The sequence below is a fragment of the Bacillus rossius genome, chromosome 8 (assembly GCF_032445375.1).
Source record: "Bacillus rossius redtenbacheri isolate Brsri chromosome 8, Brsri_v3, whole genome shotgun sequence".
NCBI classification, from domain to species: Eukaryota; Metazoa; Arthropoda; class Insecta; order Phasmatodea; family Bacillidae; genus Bacillus; species Bacillus rossius.
In genome coordinates this window covers 66135388-66154477 of record NC_086336.1, presented here as the reverse complement: position 1 = coordinate 66154477, position 19090 = coordinate 66135388, and the positions used below count along the sequence as shown (strand labels likewise).

General features: G+C 40.9%; 1 protein-coding gene across 1 annotated transcript; it reads right to left on the bottom strand.

The window, feature by feature from the left end:
* Positions 1-404: 404 nt before the first annotated feature.
* LOC134535136 (galactosylgalactosylxylosylprotein 3-beta-glucuronosyltransferase I) lies at positions 405-16613 on the bottom strand. Its single transcript, XM_063374085.1, has 7 exons — positions 16325-16613; positions 11176-11234; positions 9939-10054; positions 8875-9034; positions 5417-5563; positions 2727-3023; positions 405-2654 (listed from the first exon to the last, which is right to left on the bottom strand). Exons 1-7 carry the CDS (start codon positions 16458-16460, stop codon positions 2556-2558), a joined length of 1014 nt encoding a protein of 337 aa, XP_063230155.1. The 5' UTR covers positions 16461-16613; the 3' UTR covers positions 405-2555.
* Positions 16614-19090: the final 2477 nt, after the last annotated feature.

Here is a 19090-nt window from a genome sequence, read left to right as displayed (position 1 = left end):
GCTTTAACAATCTAATTTTCAAGTTTTGAGCCAGAGACAAGTGCAGGATGTAGTATTTCCCTCACTATGCTAAAGCACAAATAGTAGTCAGGCCCAAAGAGTGACGAATGTAACATGGGAACTCATTCACTCTATTTCAAGGGAATGATTATAAAAAAACACATGCAGAAAATAAGCTTGTGGACCATACCCTTCAGCAACCAACCTTAAACATGATTGTTAAACGAAGGGTCAGTTGATGTTTTAGCGCAGCGCGACCGTGCAAGACTTCCGAGAGTACTGCGGATTCTCAGAACTGCGCGCTTCTCTTGAACGAAGCTGTACTAGAGGAGATCCAACACTTCAGAAATTTTTACCACAGAGGACACAAACTTACAGTACAATTCATGTAACACACAGCATAATTTGTGTAAACAACACCCTTTAATTTACAGAAAACAACAAATATATAAAAACAAAATCCTGACTTAACAGTTTAGTCATGGACTGAAATCTTTCATAAATTGAATGCTATAGTATAGTTGCATGTGATAATTGTACAAAGCATATTCATAAAGCAAGGGTTTTATGGTCATTAAACAAAATAAACTCGCGAGAAAAGATTTTATTGTCAGTTTTATTTTACTACGTACAGTATCCATTTCATTTTTCTACATTGTCGCCATTCAGTTATTAAGCACTTTTCGTAATGCAGCACCAGTTTCTTTCACCCCTCAGCATAGATGTTCACTGCCTGGGAATTAAACCAGTTGACATTCTCGAGTTCCACATTGTCAGCTTGACGACAGACCATTGAACCACAAAGCAGCCGTGGCAACATCTTCACAGACAGTCCCGCAAACAGCAGCCAGTCTCTTGGAACGCCGACGTGAATAGCTGAGTTGCGTGCCAGGAAGCGCGGCTACTCGCCGGCAACCCCAGATGACGAGAGCAACATAAAGTGGTGTTGAGACTTTAAAAATGGCAGCACAAATGAGTATGACGACGTGTAGTGGCAGGCCTGGTATTCAGAGTGATGAAATCACTGAACAAGACAACCAAAACCTAAGAAGTGATTGACGATTAGTGCTCTGGCTGATGAATTGGTCACAGAAAAGCTCGTACATCCTTAACTGTGTCAAGGTGAGAACCAAAAAGGTTCACAGACCAGCATAAAGAGCATGTGCAGTGGACAAGTGTTTTTGGACCGCTATTGACAAAATGGAGATGATTTGTTTTCCCACATTGTTGCGAGAGATGAAATGTGGATATCCTACACCAATGCAGAGTCAAAACAACAGTCAATGCAGCGGCGCCATTCAATTAAAAGAGTTTAAGCAATCTCCATACTCGAGTCGAAAAATGATGGCTACCATTTTTGGGGGAAAAAAGTCATTTTGGTTTATTTCATGGAATATCGGTCAACAATTACAGCTGACGTGTACGATGAAATGTTCACAAAACTAGGATGTGCAATTCAAAGTCGACTATGCGAGAAACTGTCACCTGACGTAATACCCCTGTTTGTGGGCTCTGCACTGTGAACAGCAGCGCTACCTGGTGCGTGACTTGCCTGCTCGCTTCGGCGATCCGAGAGACCGGCTGCCTTTGAAGATGTTACCGCGGCCGCTTTGTGACGGTCCGTCGCCAAGCTGACAGTGAGGAACTCAAGACTGCCTTTGTTTAATTTTCAGGTGGTGAACTTCTACGCAAAGGGGTTAAAGAAACTGGTGTAGCATTATGGAAAGTGCTTAGAACTGAAGGGTGATTAAGTGGAAAAGTGAAGTAGATATGTAGTAAATTAAAACAGTCAATAAAAACCTTTTCTCATATGTTCATTTCTTTTAATAAACAAACAGATTTTACTTTGTGAATGCCTCGTAATAAAGATCTCTATTTACTGTTATAATTCCCACCATGGCACTCTTGAGCAACACACTTCGCTAAATGACAAAGCTATATATTATTTAGGAGTCCATCTTGATACATCCTGCAGTCCTATCTGGTCCTTCGCAAAGATGCAAATTCTCACAGCAGCAACACACTCGACTTACGTGTCTCAGTCTCAGAAAAATTCAGTATTGGAAACAGGAGATACATGTTAGTGTCAGTTGTACCAAAAAACCTGTATAGTAGTGCAAACTTCTCTTGTCTATAAATAACAAAACATACACACAACTTAAAGTAGCAAGTTTTTGTAGCTATATCTAGTGCTTTGGCTTTTGTTCACACATAAAATTGACTATGAGTAAAAATAATTTCACAATAAAATCTCTAGAGTATTTTGTCCCTCCATTAAAACATGACCTAAAATACAAATACCATCACAGGACAGAACTGACTAAAATAAAAACCAAAATTAAAAACAAACACACACGCAATGTCACACACTTGCTGCAGAATTTTTAAGGGACGGAATCAAGGAATGTTTTCTCTACTATCTGTCTCCAATTGAAATCACCACCACTAATGTTCACATTAAAACTCTCAAGAAGCGAAACCCCAGAAGTGAAACAATGACACACTCATATCACAGCCACAAGACTGCATCAGTAGCACGTGGAGAAGGATCGCAGCTACACCTCGATGCCGTCATCGGAACTCTTGCCTTGCTTCTTGAGGGCCGTCTCGGCGGGGAGCTTGGGCGTCTCCGTGCGCGTGTGCCACACGTACACCTGCAACAACACAGCTGCTCAGAGCCCGCATGCACACAGCTGGGCGTGGCCAGGTGGCGGGAGGACACTCGCCTTAGTGCAGAGGTCGGCGCGGGGCTCCAGCTGGTCCCGGGTCACCACGTGGCGCAGGATCTCCGACTCCTGGTAGCCCTGCTTCGACTCGAACGAGAACACGGCCGCAGGGGTGTCCAGCAGCAGCGTCACGTTGATGGCGAAGCCCGCCATGTCGATGGGGAAGGGGCGCTCAGGGTGCCACGCGCTGTTGAAGCCCGTGACGCGGTTCGTGTGGGGGTCGACCAGCGGCCGCTCCACCCGGAGGCCGCCCACCAGCCCCACGGGCCAGACGCTCACCCGCTGCGTCCACCGCATCTGCGTCCCAACCTTCACTTCACTGACCATCTCAGGCTCTTTTATTCAGGTGCTGCTTTTAGAGCAAAACTGAAGGAAAACCTTTTTGTTAGAAGCACATAGTTTTAAAATTACATCATTCTTACCAGCGCTTACAAAAATACAGGTGATATCTCCGTTACGCAGACTATGTCCGCGAACATGGAGTGTGACTTTGTGCCTGCGCTCGTGAAGACGCCTCCCGCAACGCAGCGCGCGCTCCGCACGAATGTAGCGTGCGGCGACGAGCAGATCAGAGCCGCTCGGGAAGACTCGGTTACACTCATCTTCGCGGGCTTGGCGGCGGGAATGGTCACGTGTGGCGCTTCCTGTTTACTGCCGCTAGATCGTTCGATATTGTTCTCGGCTGAGGTTCTGGGAGTATATTGGAGGACTAGAGAGAGTCTTCGCTCGGAACAACCTGTCGTGACGTCGGAGCTACGCCCGAGGTAGACCTGTCCGACTGCTACACTGTCAAGCTCGCCCGCTGCTGTCTGCCAGGCGTCGCCACTACAGGGACATGGCCCTGGGTAAGTCCTGAGCGAGTGATGAGAGGTCAGATGTTGTTAGTACTGGTCAGCAGCAATTGGGACTGTCTGCTGTTACGAGTGGTAACTGATATTCGTCGGGACTTGGAATTTTTATGTGTACAGGCCATATAACTAGTATGTGGTGTGTGGCAACAGTGTGGCTGAGTGACGTGTGTTTGAGCAAGGGCAACTGTCAGTGGACTTTGATTCTGGAAGCTGACAGTGTGTTGGTGTAGACAAACTTACAACACCATTAATGAAGGAGTAAGCCTGTTACTAATAACTTCTTGACTTGTATTGATTACGATGCCCTACTGCTGCAGTCGTACGCTGATCAAGTGTGTGCAGTCTCGTCTGAACGAGTCGTTGATTTTGAGGATGTCTTGGGTGCCGTAAAACTTGAATAGTCATTAATTGCATTGTGTTGAGAGTGCCTCGAGCCGTAACGAGTCCACCAAACTAGAAGACATTTGTCCGGCCTGGTGTGACTGCACCGGCTGGTGTTCAACATCGTCGTCGCATCACGAGGTCAGTGAGCCAACCCACTTGCAAAGTGAGTAAGAACGCACAAGCATACCACAATCTCCGCGGGGTATTCTATACACTGCCAGTCGCTCCACATAAATACAAACATAATGAAGTAATCAAACTTTGAAGTTTTTTGTCAAAGTGTGAAATGGACTTTAACCATTTTTAAGTAATGCTTGGTACCTGTGTTGTTTGTAATTTTAGATTTATTCATTATGAACGCTCAGTATTACATTTCATAAGCCACGCTTGTAAACATAGACTTATAAAGAGGTCCTTTATAGATATGTAGTAGTTTTTTGTAAATATTTCATCATACTCTTATTTTACGTAATGTCTATTGGTCGTATGTTTTGGTGTCACGAGCTTTCTTATAAACAAACACACTTCGCCTTGGCATTTTTAGAGTCTAGTAAAGTTAACATTATACCTAACTCACAAACGAGTTGTTTGCTTGTCACAAGTAATTTTGTACCTACACATTTTTGACAGTTTACATAAGCAAGGCAATTTAAGCGGCTATCTGTGTAGCCCATGCAAACGACTTGTGATAGCCATACACCCTCAGTGTATCAAGGCTGATGTGCTTGTAATTTAAGGCTAGTTATTTTGTTCACAGACTCCTGAAGGCTCAGCCGGCTCGCACGAGAGGTGTTCCGATTATCGAAGCTCAGCGTTTTTAAATATCATAGTCTCATATCATTACATTGTGTGAATTATAAAGCCCTTATGTTCAATTAATAAATTAAGTTGCACTTAAAGTTTCTGCATACTTACTGTGCCAGCCCCTTTACCCTCAGGTTCCTCTGACCTGTGTTCACTATTCAGGACAAAGGTTACACCTCAAAGAATGCAATTTTGTATTGAGCTTTGTAGGAATATTTTGCAATGTACACAGTCCAACCTTTATTTGCTGAACCATTTAGTAGGGTCTGCACTTGTCTGCTTCAAGTAAACATGAACACCGATGGGCCCGGCAAACGTAAGTTACGAACGTTAAGTTGAACGTAGATCACGAGCTATGCAACTGGCAAGCTCCCTGCACAAGCTAAAACTACGAATGAAGCAATGCCCGTGAGTGCAGACGACCTGAACACTGAATACCATAAATTTGGAATTTAATTTAATACTCTTCAATAACTCTGAGTATCACTTTTTAGTATTTTTTGTACCATGACATAATATAAATGATTTTTGCCTGGCAACCCTCGGGAAGAGTTAGTTCGGAAGCAGCCAAGCTGACCGTGGACCGGCGACTCAGTCTCTAAGCCACACGGAGTCACGTGCGCTGTCGGGCAAGCAGGCGGACGGACGCACCTCCTCAAACAGCTCCAGGCTGTACGCGTTGTCGTCGTCCGCGAAGTAGACGACCCCCGCGTCCCGGCCCGGGACCAGGTTGTCGCGCAGCCACTTCAGCCCGGCGTTCCGCTGCGCGACGCCGCGCGGCTTGGTCCAGTGTCCCTCCTGGGACACACGCACGCACGCACGCACGCCCTGTACGCCTGCTTCAACTCTGCTTGTGATCCGTGGTGGGTGTGACGGCACAGACCAAACTTTCCACCCGTAAGATACTGTTATGGTCGAATTTTTACTACACATGAAGGGTTTAGTTATTTGCTACATCAGCATTTGAATATTCGGTTAGTTTCATTTCGGCAGCAATACTTAGCCCAATAACTGCACTTTGACAATTTGTTTTTGTGGCATTTTTTACATCTGTCAAACAACATGCCCAGCCAGCTGGATGCTGGGACCGGGTCTTCACTAAACGCTGGAGTCGAATAATGATTATGTACTGATGGAGCTGGATGTTTGTCCACTATGGAAACTTTAAGTTGTTTGGATGAAATACTACTGAACTCCTGTTTGGACATCCATTATCACAAGCTCCTGAGGCATGGCTAAAAAAATTCAAGAATCAACAGAACATCAAAATGATGATATCATAGTCCTAATTTATGTATAAAAAAAGAAATGATAACTACAACTTATTTCCGGGCTAGCGGAATGGTACCGGACTGTCATGTCACGTCTACTTTGCTGTCAACCTTCAGGATGCTCCTTTGAAACCGATTTCATATTCTGGCAGGAAATGAAAATATATTTACTAATTTTTTTAAGATAAGTTTATTTTCAAATTTCTTAGGAAACGTTTTGACAAGTTTTATGAATAGTGCTTCTATCCAGATTTAACCATGAACGATCATTCTATTGAACGGTTTCCATGCAGATTAGCAGGCAGACACTCACTACACTTAAAACTGCAATCAAAGACACTAACTACATTTAAAACTTTACTTACTAGTATTTAGAAAGACATTTCCAAATTTTCCTGTTGTTTTAGAACAGTACAGAGCATTCAGACTTATCTAAACACTTGTGACATCAAATGGAGAAAAACACCTCCGCATGTAAAACTTAGGGTATCATGCAGTCAGATCACACCTGTACGAAAGTTAGTTCAGATACATAAAAAGATAACATCTTTTGAATTGGTTGCTTTTAAATTTGGTTTATTTTCATTTGTGTACATCAGAACAGTGTACATGTCCACTCGGACAGAGCAGGGTTGCTACAGGCTTGGGACTCCTAAATTCCTTGACTTTTCCAGGTTTTCCAGACCTGAATCGACAATTTTCCCGGACTTCCCAGACACAAATAATCTCACGCCCCACTTGGTGTTACTTTCTGAGGGCAAGACTGTGTCACTTTAGCAAAGTTGACACGTGACACTAAACCAAAGCGTTGTGGCACAGCAGGTGCTAGCTGACGCGATCGCGCCCGGTGGGTCGAAGTAGTCCCAGCACAGCGGGTGCTGGTGGTCGCCACGGTCGAGGGCGGTAGCAGGAAGTTCTGTTCTTTGAGCGGGTGTACTTGGTGCTCTGATTCTCCTTGGCGGGAGCCCGAAGTTGGTAGTATTTTTTTTTGGGTTGCACTAATTTTCATCTGTCATCTGTTCAAGAGAAGTTGTTCGTTATGGGTTAGACTCACAAATGGTTGGTTATTAACATTCTGACAGGGAAGGAATAAGCCAGGAGAAATATGAAATGAGTGTGGGTGAGGTCGTGTTGATAATGGTGTTGCTACTTGTGATGTACGTTACACAGAACATGGATGTTATTGTTGGACTTGAGTGTCACCGCGATGTTCGCTACGCGGGGCGGAATAGATCATAACGGCCCTTGCTAGAGGAATTACTAGATATTTTTTTCTAGTCATTACTACATTTTGCTGCTACAGATTTCTACGTATTATTGCTGCAGTGGCATTTGCCCAGGAGCAGCGTGGAGGATCGTTCTTGTCAGAAGGGGGAACGTGATGGTTTCTAATCTACTAGGAAGTAAGAGTATGTTTAGATTTAGTGGACTCTACTACAACCTGAGGCAGCAAATCACTGATTGGAGGGGTGTTCCTTTGGCGAGTGTCTACAGTTAGCTGTGGCGAGGCGATGGAGCGGCTTGGACAAGAGTCCACCACACACCGCGGTGTTGGAGTTTGCTGATCAAGTGAACCTGGGCTAAGGGGCCGGTCGCAGCTGGTCTGTTTGCTGCGAACGAGCCGAGCCAAAGACGTCTCCTACAGGCGGTCTTGTGGTGCCATTTGTCGTCTCAGTCTGTAAGTATTCGAATATCATACAATTTGTTTTGCTTCTGGGATTGTTTGAGTCAAAGACAGTACATTTGCAAGTGGAATCATAAAAAAATTATTGCCGGCTGTTTGCTGAGTTTTTGCCAGCGGTACTGTCGGTGAAGGGTGGCACAATGTCTGCATAAAATAAATTGTAATTAATTTGGTGCAAATTATATCTCTAAGAGAAATATAGAGGTTTTATAATTATATAAAGATGGAAAATGGTATGTGAAACTAGTGACTTATAGAAGTATTTACAGAAAAATTATATGTTCAATTTTTACTAGAGGATTGTGAAGTACAATCACAAATATGTATGCAATTGTAATATAGTATTGCCAGAAGACTCACTTATAATTTCTATAGTATCCTATCAAATACAGAGGTAATTGGTAAAATATCATAGTGGGTGGATAGTTATCTTCTGTGACCATTTATAGAGATTATCTATATTATGTATTTATAGGAATTAACTATACTATTTAGATATTAAAATGTAGAGGAGTTTTTGTATGCCTTTATGCGTAGATATGTTAAGGATCACTGGACTTAGTGGTTATTTATAATTTGATTTTTGCTATGTATGCCTAAAAAACTGAGGAACATTGAATGGAAACCTTTAATGACATTTTTTTGTGAATCTAAGTGATACTTCATCCATCAGGAAAATTGCAAATCATGTTAATTTGAAAAGAATGGAGTTGATTCTTGGAGTGACATATTTCAGTTGGACGAGGTGAATGATTTCGGGGGGATATATTTATTGCAGCAAGCATTATTTGGTAAAATTAAACCGTACATGGTGTAACTTGAGTTTATTGTGACGTAGCGGAGAATGCATGCCTGTAACCACGCATCTGGAAACCTGCACTTTGATGAAATTCACCAAAGAGAAAAAAAAATAAATGTTGAGTGTGTTTTCAAGCCTGTACACGGATCATTATTTAAATAATATTGAACTGTCACTCCCGTGTACCATAGTGACTGTCCTTCTTCTAGTGTCTAGTCCCCTCCCGTGTCGTGGCGGAGCTGTGCAGCTCCTGGTTACCAGCCAGGTGGTCACAGCTTCCTCGAGATGCCCAAACTCTGGCGGAGGCCGTCATTTTCTATTTAATCGTTCTGCCAGGAGTATTGGGTGGCGGTACCTTGTCGCTGAGCTTCATGGCGGGCGGCGTGGGCTTGTAGAGCAGCGTGTGGTTGACCATGGAGCGCTGCAGCAGCTTGGAGACCAGCGCCGAGGGGCCGGGCGCGTCCTCCACCACCAGCCAGTGCAGGCCGGGCACCAGCCGCAGCGTGTGCGACAACCTGCCATCAGTTCACACTGCCGCCATCTCTGTCCGAGTCCGTCATAGTTGTAGCCATTTAACAGGAGAAACTACTCTGACCAGTCGGCCACCGTCAATTACAAGGCATTCCATTAACATAGGGGCTGTGGCTCAGATAGAACCAAAATTTTTATAAAAACACTTGTTGGCAAAAACAGTGTCTTTCAGTTTCATCTACTTGCAAGTAAGTATAAACAGAATAACTCAAGGGATTTTCATTTACAAAATTCCTAATCCAAATTTTCATTTAGAAAAATACAATTTTCAAAAAAAAAAAGTTTCCTTTACATTACACAATGCAACTATGACGAGTAAATACAAGAAAGTGACAACCCACTCGCCATCTCGCAGCATCAGGTGTTCTGCATCTGCTCGCAATAAAGCTTACATGATACACTTTTTGGTTTGACATGGCTTGGGACTTAGCTTTGGCTATGTGTGCAAGTCAACACTTGTGAGCTGGAGCTGTGATCATGGTAGTTGCAGTCGCCCGGATGCTCATGGCGCTTACAGACTAGCGCCTGTTAGTAACTGTGTGGTTGCAACAAGGTAAAGAAGGTCTGGGGAATATTATTTATACTTTGCCGTGCCAAATAATTGGGATGAATAGTTAAAAATTAGAATTATAGCAAAATGGTGGAAAAAAATAAAAATGGCAGGGCCTAATCCCCCTCAATTTCACATTTTAGTGACATAAGTCAAAACGTTTCTGTGGTCTGAAATAATGCTTCTAAAAGAAGAAAGTCTATCTTTTACACTTGCAGCTTGCAACACTTCTCCATATCCTTGAGACATTATGACTGGTCGAGACTGTGGAGTTGTTTGAAGAACTTGCTGCCTGCGGGAACCGGAGACACTCTCCTGGACTCGAGGGGAGTGCGCACCTGGTGAGCTCTGCCTTCTGCACGTGGCGGGCGAAGGTGGGCGTGATGGCGTAGATGACCGGCAGGCGCGGCTCCGACTGCTGGGAGCGCAGACACTCGTAGCTCAGCTCCTCCACCTGCAAGCAAGCCGCTGTTCCTTCTGGCTGTGCCGGCCACGCACTTTACGCAACGCTCTACCAGTTTGTTTAACCCCTCTGCATTGAAGTTCACCGCCTGGAAATTAAACCAGTTGAAAAATCATAATTTTGTACATTTTGCTGTAATTTTTGACTCACGTTTCATTAAATCAACCAAAATGAAGTGCTTTTTGTCCCAAGAAACGGCAGCCATCATTTTTCGACTCGAGTACAGAGTTTGCTTAAACTTTTTCCGCAGATGCTTACTGAGCGCCTGTACTTAGGTAGGCTACACGCATTGCGTATTCCAAGTTCATGATGCCTATGGCCAAGGCGTCTGTTCCATTCCCAGGCGGCGAACTTCTATGCAGAGGGGTTAAATAAACTGGTAGAGCGTTGCGAAAAGTGCTTGGAACTGAATGGCGACTATGTGGAAATGTGATGTAGATATGTAGTAAACTAAAACTTTCAATAAAACTTATTTTTTTCGTGAGTTAATTTTTTAATGACCAAATGATATTACTTTCTGAACATGCCTCGTATATTGTTATGCAGTCTATTACCCTAAACACTGTTGTTGGGGAAAAACAAAGGAATTCAAAACATTAACTGTCACATTACTTACTAAACTTGGGTTCAGTTTGGAACTGAAGAAAAATGCCCACATGTAGAGGTACACATTTTTCGTGAAACATTGGAATTCTAATTAGACTGTGATAAGGTATGCACACATCAGTGGTTTCTTCCTTGTAACTAGCAGTCGTCTGCAAGAAGCCATTTCCTCATTTCACCACGTCATTCAGGTCGTGTTTGCTTACGCAGAAAATTGTGTATCTGTGCGCCAAAATGTGTCCGAGTGATACTCAACCAATTTATACTCTAAGCTAGCCTCGAAAAATTTTCATGAAAAAGACATGGCTGGCCCTAGGAATGAAACCCGGGGCCTCTCGGCAAGGCGGTGACGTGGTGCAGGGGGCCTGCTCGGATGTCAACACAACTAGCTGCACTTGGCTCACACTACTTCGCTACTGAGTCACAGCACTGCAATAACTCTTGTGACTGTTCCAACGCAGCAAGTGCTAAAGCTCCTGGGGGAGGAGGTGTTTGGTCCGCACGCTCACCCTTCTCTTCAAGAATGCCACCTCCTCCTCGCTCTGCAGGCCGGGCAGCTGGTACGCCCCTGGAACCCACGCCACACACCACACGCCACGCGCCACATGCCACCACTTCGACTGAGACAGACATGTTTAGAAAGTACTGCCTACTAACGACCACACAACCAAGCTTGGCACGCCACAAGTCGCACGGACGGAGTGTATCCGTGTACTTGCAGAGCACGTGCAGAGTAGCGGCGAGCCTAGTGACAGTTTATTAGCTTCTTCCGCAGCAGTTGCCAACTACTGCACACATGTTTACCTGGCACGTGGGGAGGGCTGCAACTTGGGTCGTTACATAAATTGCTTCCTCTTAAAATGCACTCAATTAGTTCATCTCTGCTTTCAGCAACATTTTTACCATCAATATATCACATTGTATCATCTGCAAACATATTCACTTTAACCTTTGAAAATACACTGTGTATTTTTTTTTATAAATAAAGAACAGTGGACTTAACACACTTCCTTGACTCCTAGATCATTTGCCAAGCAACCAGAGTGACACTTTCCTATCCAAATTGTGCTCTCCCATTCAAGAAACTTTTTAACCACATAATAACTGTGCCTCTAACCCCCAAATCTTCATGTTTTTCTAACTTAACTTTGTAAACTATGATTTTGAATGCTCTCTTAAAATCTAAACAACAGCAATCCCATAATTTCCTTGATGTAATGTCAGTATCCATTCAAATATCACAAGTCGTACAGCTGTTTCTGTTGAAAATCCTTCCTGGAAACCTGACTTTCCCATAAATTAAATTTTCTTCCTGTAAGAATCTTCTCACTAGTTTCATGACCAATGACTCCAGTGTCCTACCAATGCCGGGAGCATATCTACTGTCTCACATCTTCACAACGATCTTTGGAATTGAGAATACAATTGATTGCTTTAAGATTTTCCACACTACTTGGCTAACAACACCATTTTCATAATTTCATTAAATATTTTCTTAGAAGAGTGCCTGCACAGGGTAAATGATACAACTGAAGGGCAAATAACTTTGTCAGGCCCGTTACCTACTACTTAAAACCCCATCAAAACAACTCAAGAAATCCAAATCTTTGAACCATTATAATGCTGTGTATTAAGAAAAAACAATACTTAATTGCCATATGTAAACCACTTGTCATTATATTCTTATTTGAACCAACCTTTAACTTTCATTTTTAAAGTAAAACTTCTTTGCTGAAGGGGTAAAAAATTTTGAGCGTTACGAAAATTCCGATGGCATGAGTGGACATTGCTAGGTGGTGGGGGAACCTGGAGAGGAGGGGAATAGTTAGGTACGGGAGAGGGGCGGGGGGACAGACAGAGGGGACGGCAGACATGCACTCGTCGCGCTATCCCCGCTCTGGGGCCGTTGGAGCAGCCTTGAGCGGGCTCCACGTGGCGGCTGAACCCCGCCGTGCTGCAGGGATAGGTGGGTCGCATCTGCGCCTGACGCCACCCGTCTTTAGGCAGAGGGCAACACAACGGGGTTTCAGCTTATTGTTGTGCACCTTGTCACGGTCCATATTCGAAAGAAGATCTTGTTCTTTCATGTATGTATTATCAATTCAATTACTTGTGTATATCAGTATTGCCAGACAGTGTTATGTGAGTATTGTTTTAGCTATGTAGCTAAATATTTCTGCTTGTATAATGCTTTTCATGCTTTAGTTTGACATGGATGATTATTTGTTGCAAATTTTTATTTGATTAAATAAATCACACACCGTATTATAGTTACGAGCAGTGTGTAAATATGTTACGTTCAACTAAGAACCGTTAATATTTCTCAAACGGAGTGAAGCTGTGGGTGACTGTGGCTCAACAGGTCCTATTCGTATGTCATGTTGTCACTTTCACATGCCAGATACCTGCCTCAGACTGCTCATGTCCATTTGGACAATTAGTTAAGCTGCATGTAATTTTCAAGTTTAAGAATAATTTAAAATCAAAGTTTGTTTTAAATGTATGAGAAAAAAATGTTAGTACATTTTTTTATTCAAAGAATCTACAATTTAATGATTGTGTGGAAAATAGTTATTTCATTTGAGATCATACCTGCATCCTTTCTATTCTCAATTAATATCTCTTGTTCTAAAATATTAGTAATTTATCTCAATCTATAACTAATAAATGTTTCACTTCTATCGTGCATGGGCTCTATTGACACATATTTTTCTTTTATACTTTTAATATATGTTAATCCTGTCAAGAATCATGTTGTACTTAAATTATTATGTTATTTTTATTAATAATTGTAGAACGGTTGTTGTTTATGTTTATATGTTCACTTCTCCATCTTACACCGTATTTGTCCTGGTCTTGTGTTGTGTGTTTTTATGTCATGCATACCATAAGTCTTTTGACTGTTTGAGTGCATGTAACAAATGTAAATAAATAATTCAATAAAAAAATAATTTTTAACAGGGTTTTTAGAGTTTTTCAAATGTTTCTTTCATGAGAATATATATATATTTCATAATTCAGAGAAACATGGCATAAATTTAACATTAACTTTGTTTAAAACTAAACAATATACTCAACACTGGACAATTTGAAATATCACAACCATTCAACTGGGGTCCCCTTAAAACAGCCTGTTCTGGTTCTTTATTGGTCAGTGACACGGGTGTACTTGTCAGTTTCCGCCCGTTCAAACGGCACGACTAGGATGACAGTTACCCACTCCAATGGAGTCTTTTTGATTCAGTGGTGATTACTTATCTGGCAAGTTCTAAGTGTAGCCAACTAAACCTTATTGTTGGTTTGAACGTTAGTACACAAGAATTAGTTCAAATCTTGAGAACAATTACAATTTTGTAACTAATTATTTGCTTCCTTCGTTTGCTCTTTTATCTGCAATATTTTTTTTAAAATTGATGACACAGACATAATATTAAATTTTTGTGACTAAATTTTATTAGTCTTTTCATATTTGGTGATGCTTTTCTTCTGCTTTTGGGCACCTGTATATCTGTATTCCATAATTTCTATAAAATGTTTTTTAGCACATGCATTTTATATGACCCTCATGTTTTAAAAAATAGATAAAAAATAATAAAGTGGCATGTAGCAATGAACTTAAGTCTACTTAAGTCCAGCAATGAACCTAGACTAAATCTATATTTAATGTCTCAAAACAATTATTCAGACCAGGCCAATCATTACCTGTATGTTCAAGGATACACACCACAGTTTACTTATAAAGTATTTGGATCTTTGTACCACACTAAAACTAAATGATAAAATAGACAGTAAATTTCTAGGGTCACTGATTTTCCATAAATAAAACAATACAATTGTGAATTTTTTTAACACTCCAGACGTTCCTCTAAATAACCCCTAAACAGCATTTGAAACTTACCACTGGATTTTGAAAAATTCACGTTTACAGAAGAAGCTGTGTATTACATTGGTATAACATTACCACCATGTTTAACTATGTATGTGTATCTGTTTTGGTACTATTTTTCTACCTTTGTCAAAGATTAAATTTGCATTAATGAGGAAAATAGTCAGTACATAATCTAACACGTGTTTTCATTATTGCAACTAAAAAGACTGTAAAGTAAAGCAGCCGCCATCTGATCTTGCTTTAGTGACCTAAAACTATGTTGTGATTTAATAGCACAGCTGAGACAGTTTTCAACGAGAGATTGGCCTGACGCGCGACTGTTAACTTGGTACAACTGCAACATGATCCTGTGGTTCTGCAGAGGTCATTACGAATACAGCTGTTATGACCTGCCATCTTCCAGAAATAAGAAATCAGGAGATATTTTTAACAACCCTCTCCTCCTCCCGAAAACTACACTGCAAAATAAATACATGTCATTCACTATCAAATTTTCATATCATACTTACTACAATTATTATTATTATTATCATTTTACTTCATGACACTATTTCTGGTGATTCTGTAAAAGGGCATTGTGATATTTCAACTAGTTTACCGGCAGGTTAACGTTTTAAAAGTTGGTTAAGTTGGTTACATTAAAAATACTGTAAAAAGACATGGACAGTTATTTAGGTTAGCTACGTTTGAAAAACTATAAAGTTGTATGAATGGTTTATTAGGTTAGAAATATTAAAAATACTAAATACTGTTTTGCAGAACAATGAAGGGACGATAGCTCGATGTTTCAATTTTGGTAATTAGTTTCTAATGGGCTGCAAGAGTAACTCAGTCTCGGCTATGGAGTATCTAAGGATCTCTGGAGGACCAGAGGGTAAGTTGCAGCTAGTGGCAAGGAAACAGTAGGCGGCGACAATCAGGCCAACCTCTCGCTGGAAACAGTCTTAGTTAGGCTAATAAAGCACAACATGGCGACCTCATCTATAAACTTGAGTTTCTCACAATCAAGAAGGTATTTTCAAATGCTGTTTTAGGGTTACATAGAAGGTCTTTATTGTCTGGAAAATGTTTGGAATTTTAATAATTTTTTTTTACTCTAGAAATTCATCACGTAGACAGACCACAGAGCCTAAAACAAGCGGAGGTACTGGATGCAACATCAGCCGACTATTATCTTGAAGTCACATCTCACCCTCACGCCATTCGTCACAAGGGCAGCATCTTCCTTGCCAGGTCAGTCCTTGGACAGTCCACCGCCAGGCGAGAACCAAGCAATTTCAGATCCCAATTCAAGGGGAAACTAAATGTTTTATATATAGAGAGTGTGTTTCTCTCTCTACACAGTCTGTTTAACTTTTGTTCAGGCAGACTTGCTTGTGTAAAGATAGCAAAGCCATCACAGTAAACATGATCAGCACATATTGCACAACTTGAGGTTTACAGAAATGTAATTTTCATCATACTATCAGAGTAAATTCTGTCTCAAAATGGGGCCGGAACCCTCTTACACTAGGAAATTACCGCTTCATTAAAAGTACCATTATAAGACAAATGTAAAATCATTTGAATGGCTGGTTAGCTGCGTATCAAATATAAACTGGTGTAGTTGGTCAGGTTGACGCGCCCTTGTTCTGCGCGGTTAAAACTCCGCCTCCAACTGGGCCCCTCCCTCACACATTTAGATTAAATTAGGCTAGGAGCGCAATTGCCATGAATAATCTTAACATTGCGGAATTAATTAAGTTGTAGTTAATAATACACAAACTCACCTCTATTTCTAATTCCGAGAACCCAAATTACTATCACAAATACTGTGATAAATATCACCACCAACTTCCTTCTAAAACCCATATCTTGAGAAGCAAGAGTAAACATTAGTTTGTTTCCAACTGCGTTGTTTATCATAACTTTAAATAAACAGAAGCTTTACTCTATTTCCTTTCACTTTTAAAATAAAATTCCTATTACTACACTTTACATTTTATTAAAATATTTTACAGGTTAATGTGTATGATGTCAACCATATGTCAACAGTATTAAAAAAAAAAACCTACACATAGATAAACTACGATGCGGAACATACACAAACAATCTCGAATAAGCATATTCGTTTAACTTAAAATATTAAAGTGGGTTTTAGAATGACAAAATATTATAAAATTAACTTGTACGCCATCAAGCACATTGTTTAGAAATATCCAGTCTATGATTGATTTAGTGGCGGTTAATTCGAACCAATAAAAAAAGTGAGAAAACAGCTATGTTATAAGTTAAACTACATAGTCGTAGGTAGGCTATCGTCTTCATTTTGAAATTGATTTTTGTTTGTAATAATTGTGAATTCATAATTTAACATAACATATTTATTCATGGTGAATATAGTTATTTAAACACTTGAAAAACTGGATACATGGCTATGATTGAATTTTTAAATTGCACTATTTCAGCTCATAACCTATAAACCATACATATTCAGCAGTCAGGATATTTAACTTAAATATATAAATACTAGGTGTGGACTCGGAATATGAGGCACTCACGACTTTAGTAAATGAAAGTAACTAGCACGATGCTCTGTATTCAGAATGATTTCATCTATTCAGAGATTTGCAGCTACTCGGAAACTGTTACAAGTAAGTATAGACTCAAAACATTAGTAATGGTTTAGACCATGCCATTGAAGCTGTGCAGGAATACTAATAATGAATGACTTTATTTTTCCAAGTTTTAATACAGTATTTTATATTACATGTTTATTAATTAAAATATTTGCTTTATCCATCATTAGTAAACAAAACTAGTTTTGCAGTTTACATAGACTGATAAAAAAAGTTCCATTAAAAATATAAATCATTGTAGGAACCTTACATAGAAGACAAGTATCGGATAATATCTAACATTAGTGCATGGTTCAGTCTGCAAGACCCACCACTAGTGCCAGCCGAAGGACATCGCCATCTTGCTCAACTACACTCGTGGGTTGTTATTAAAGAATGAATGCGGGTTCAGAAGCAGTTGGAAGGTGTTATCACACATCTCGCACAGTCAGATGATGTAGTGTCTTTAGCACAGGATGTCCATCACTATAACTGGTTGGAGGATGGCTCTAGCTGGTCCAGTGGCACTCGCGGGTTGTTGTAGAAGAAGGACGCGTGAAGGTCAGGGGGCAGCCCTGCCTGATGGTGCTGAAAAGTGTTCTCCCACAGCTCGCCCATCCAGCCAGTGTCATGCTTGTCGTCCAGGTGTCCTGTGCCTCCGTGCATGTGCTGCGTGTGCTGATAGTGCACCACCTTCTGGGGCTCCTGGTGCTGGTTCTTCATGGCATACAGCCGGTAGAGGTTGACCACCAAGCCCACCAGGCCGATGAAAAGCAGCTTCATTTGAAGTGCTAGTGACATCTTTGCCAGGATCAAGCCAAAGCTGGAACGTAGCAGTGTCAGCAGCATGAGAGGCTTGCTCAGTGCAGGGAGATGACTGTATTCCTCATCGTCACCGCGATCTGCCAGAACAGCACATTTTAAGATAATTATTATATGACTGCTATAATTTAAATTGTGTATTCACAACACTTTTAACTGTGATGTAGATAGAACTATCATGCTATTGTGGCTCCAACACATGTAACTATTATAAACCATGCTTTATGTTTTTCTGAATGTGGATCATTTGTTTGCTGGTTACTACTATCTTCTAAACCTGTTTAAGAACTGTTATGTTGTATTTTATATGATTTTATTACAGCGCCTCCAGTTTACTTTTAGTTAACTACATGAATCATCTTCATGTGGTGAGGATCACAGCTGGGCATGGCTCTAATTGGCATACGAGATGTGTGAAACCAATTATATCATTTACAGGTCCCATCTCATTACATGTCTCTGCATAACTATGCCCCATTTAAATGTATTACCTTTACCTTAAATGTTTGCTGTACATATTTCTGTAACAAAATACTAAAATCATCATGCTATGTCCATAATAACTTGCACCAATGCAAATATAGTCTGTAACAATCAAATCGATACACACCTAACACAGTGCTAAACATTATTTTGTTCTGTGCATTATATATATATATATATATATATATATATATATATATATATGTGTGTGTGTGTGTGTGTGTGTGTGTGTGGGGGGGGGGGGGGGGGTGTTTGTGAAGCCTACAGTTCACAGGGATGAGAGCCACACCTGAACAGTTCCGAAGTTCTCTGATCACTTGTTAAAAAAACACCATACTGCTAGGATTTATATATTTTACAGTCATAGAGTTGTGGTTGTGGCTTTCATTCATGGGAACTACACACTGTCCATATCAGAGAAAACACCGGTTTAAAATCTAAATTTAAAATAAATATTGACATAGAGATTATTTTCTATTTCTGCTGCCAACTTAATTGAATGTTTAATGGCCAATCTTTAACCTAAGAGCTACTGTTTTCATTTCCCCCCCCCCCTTCCATCTCATTGACGAGGTCGGTAGGTGAGGCTGGGGTCATTTGAAATGTTTTTGAGATAATCTTTACTGCGACTCT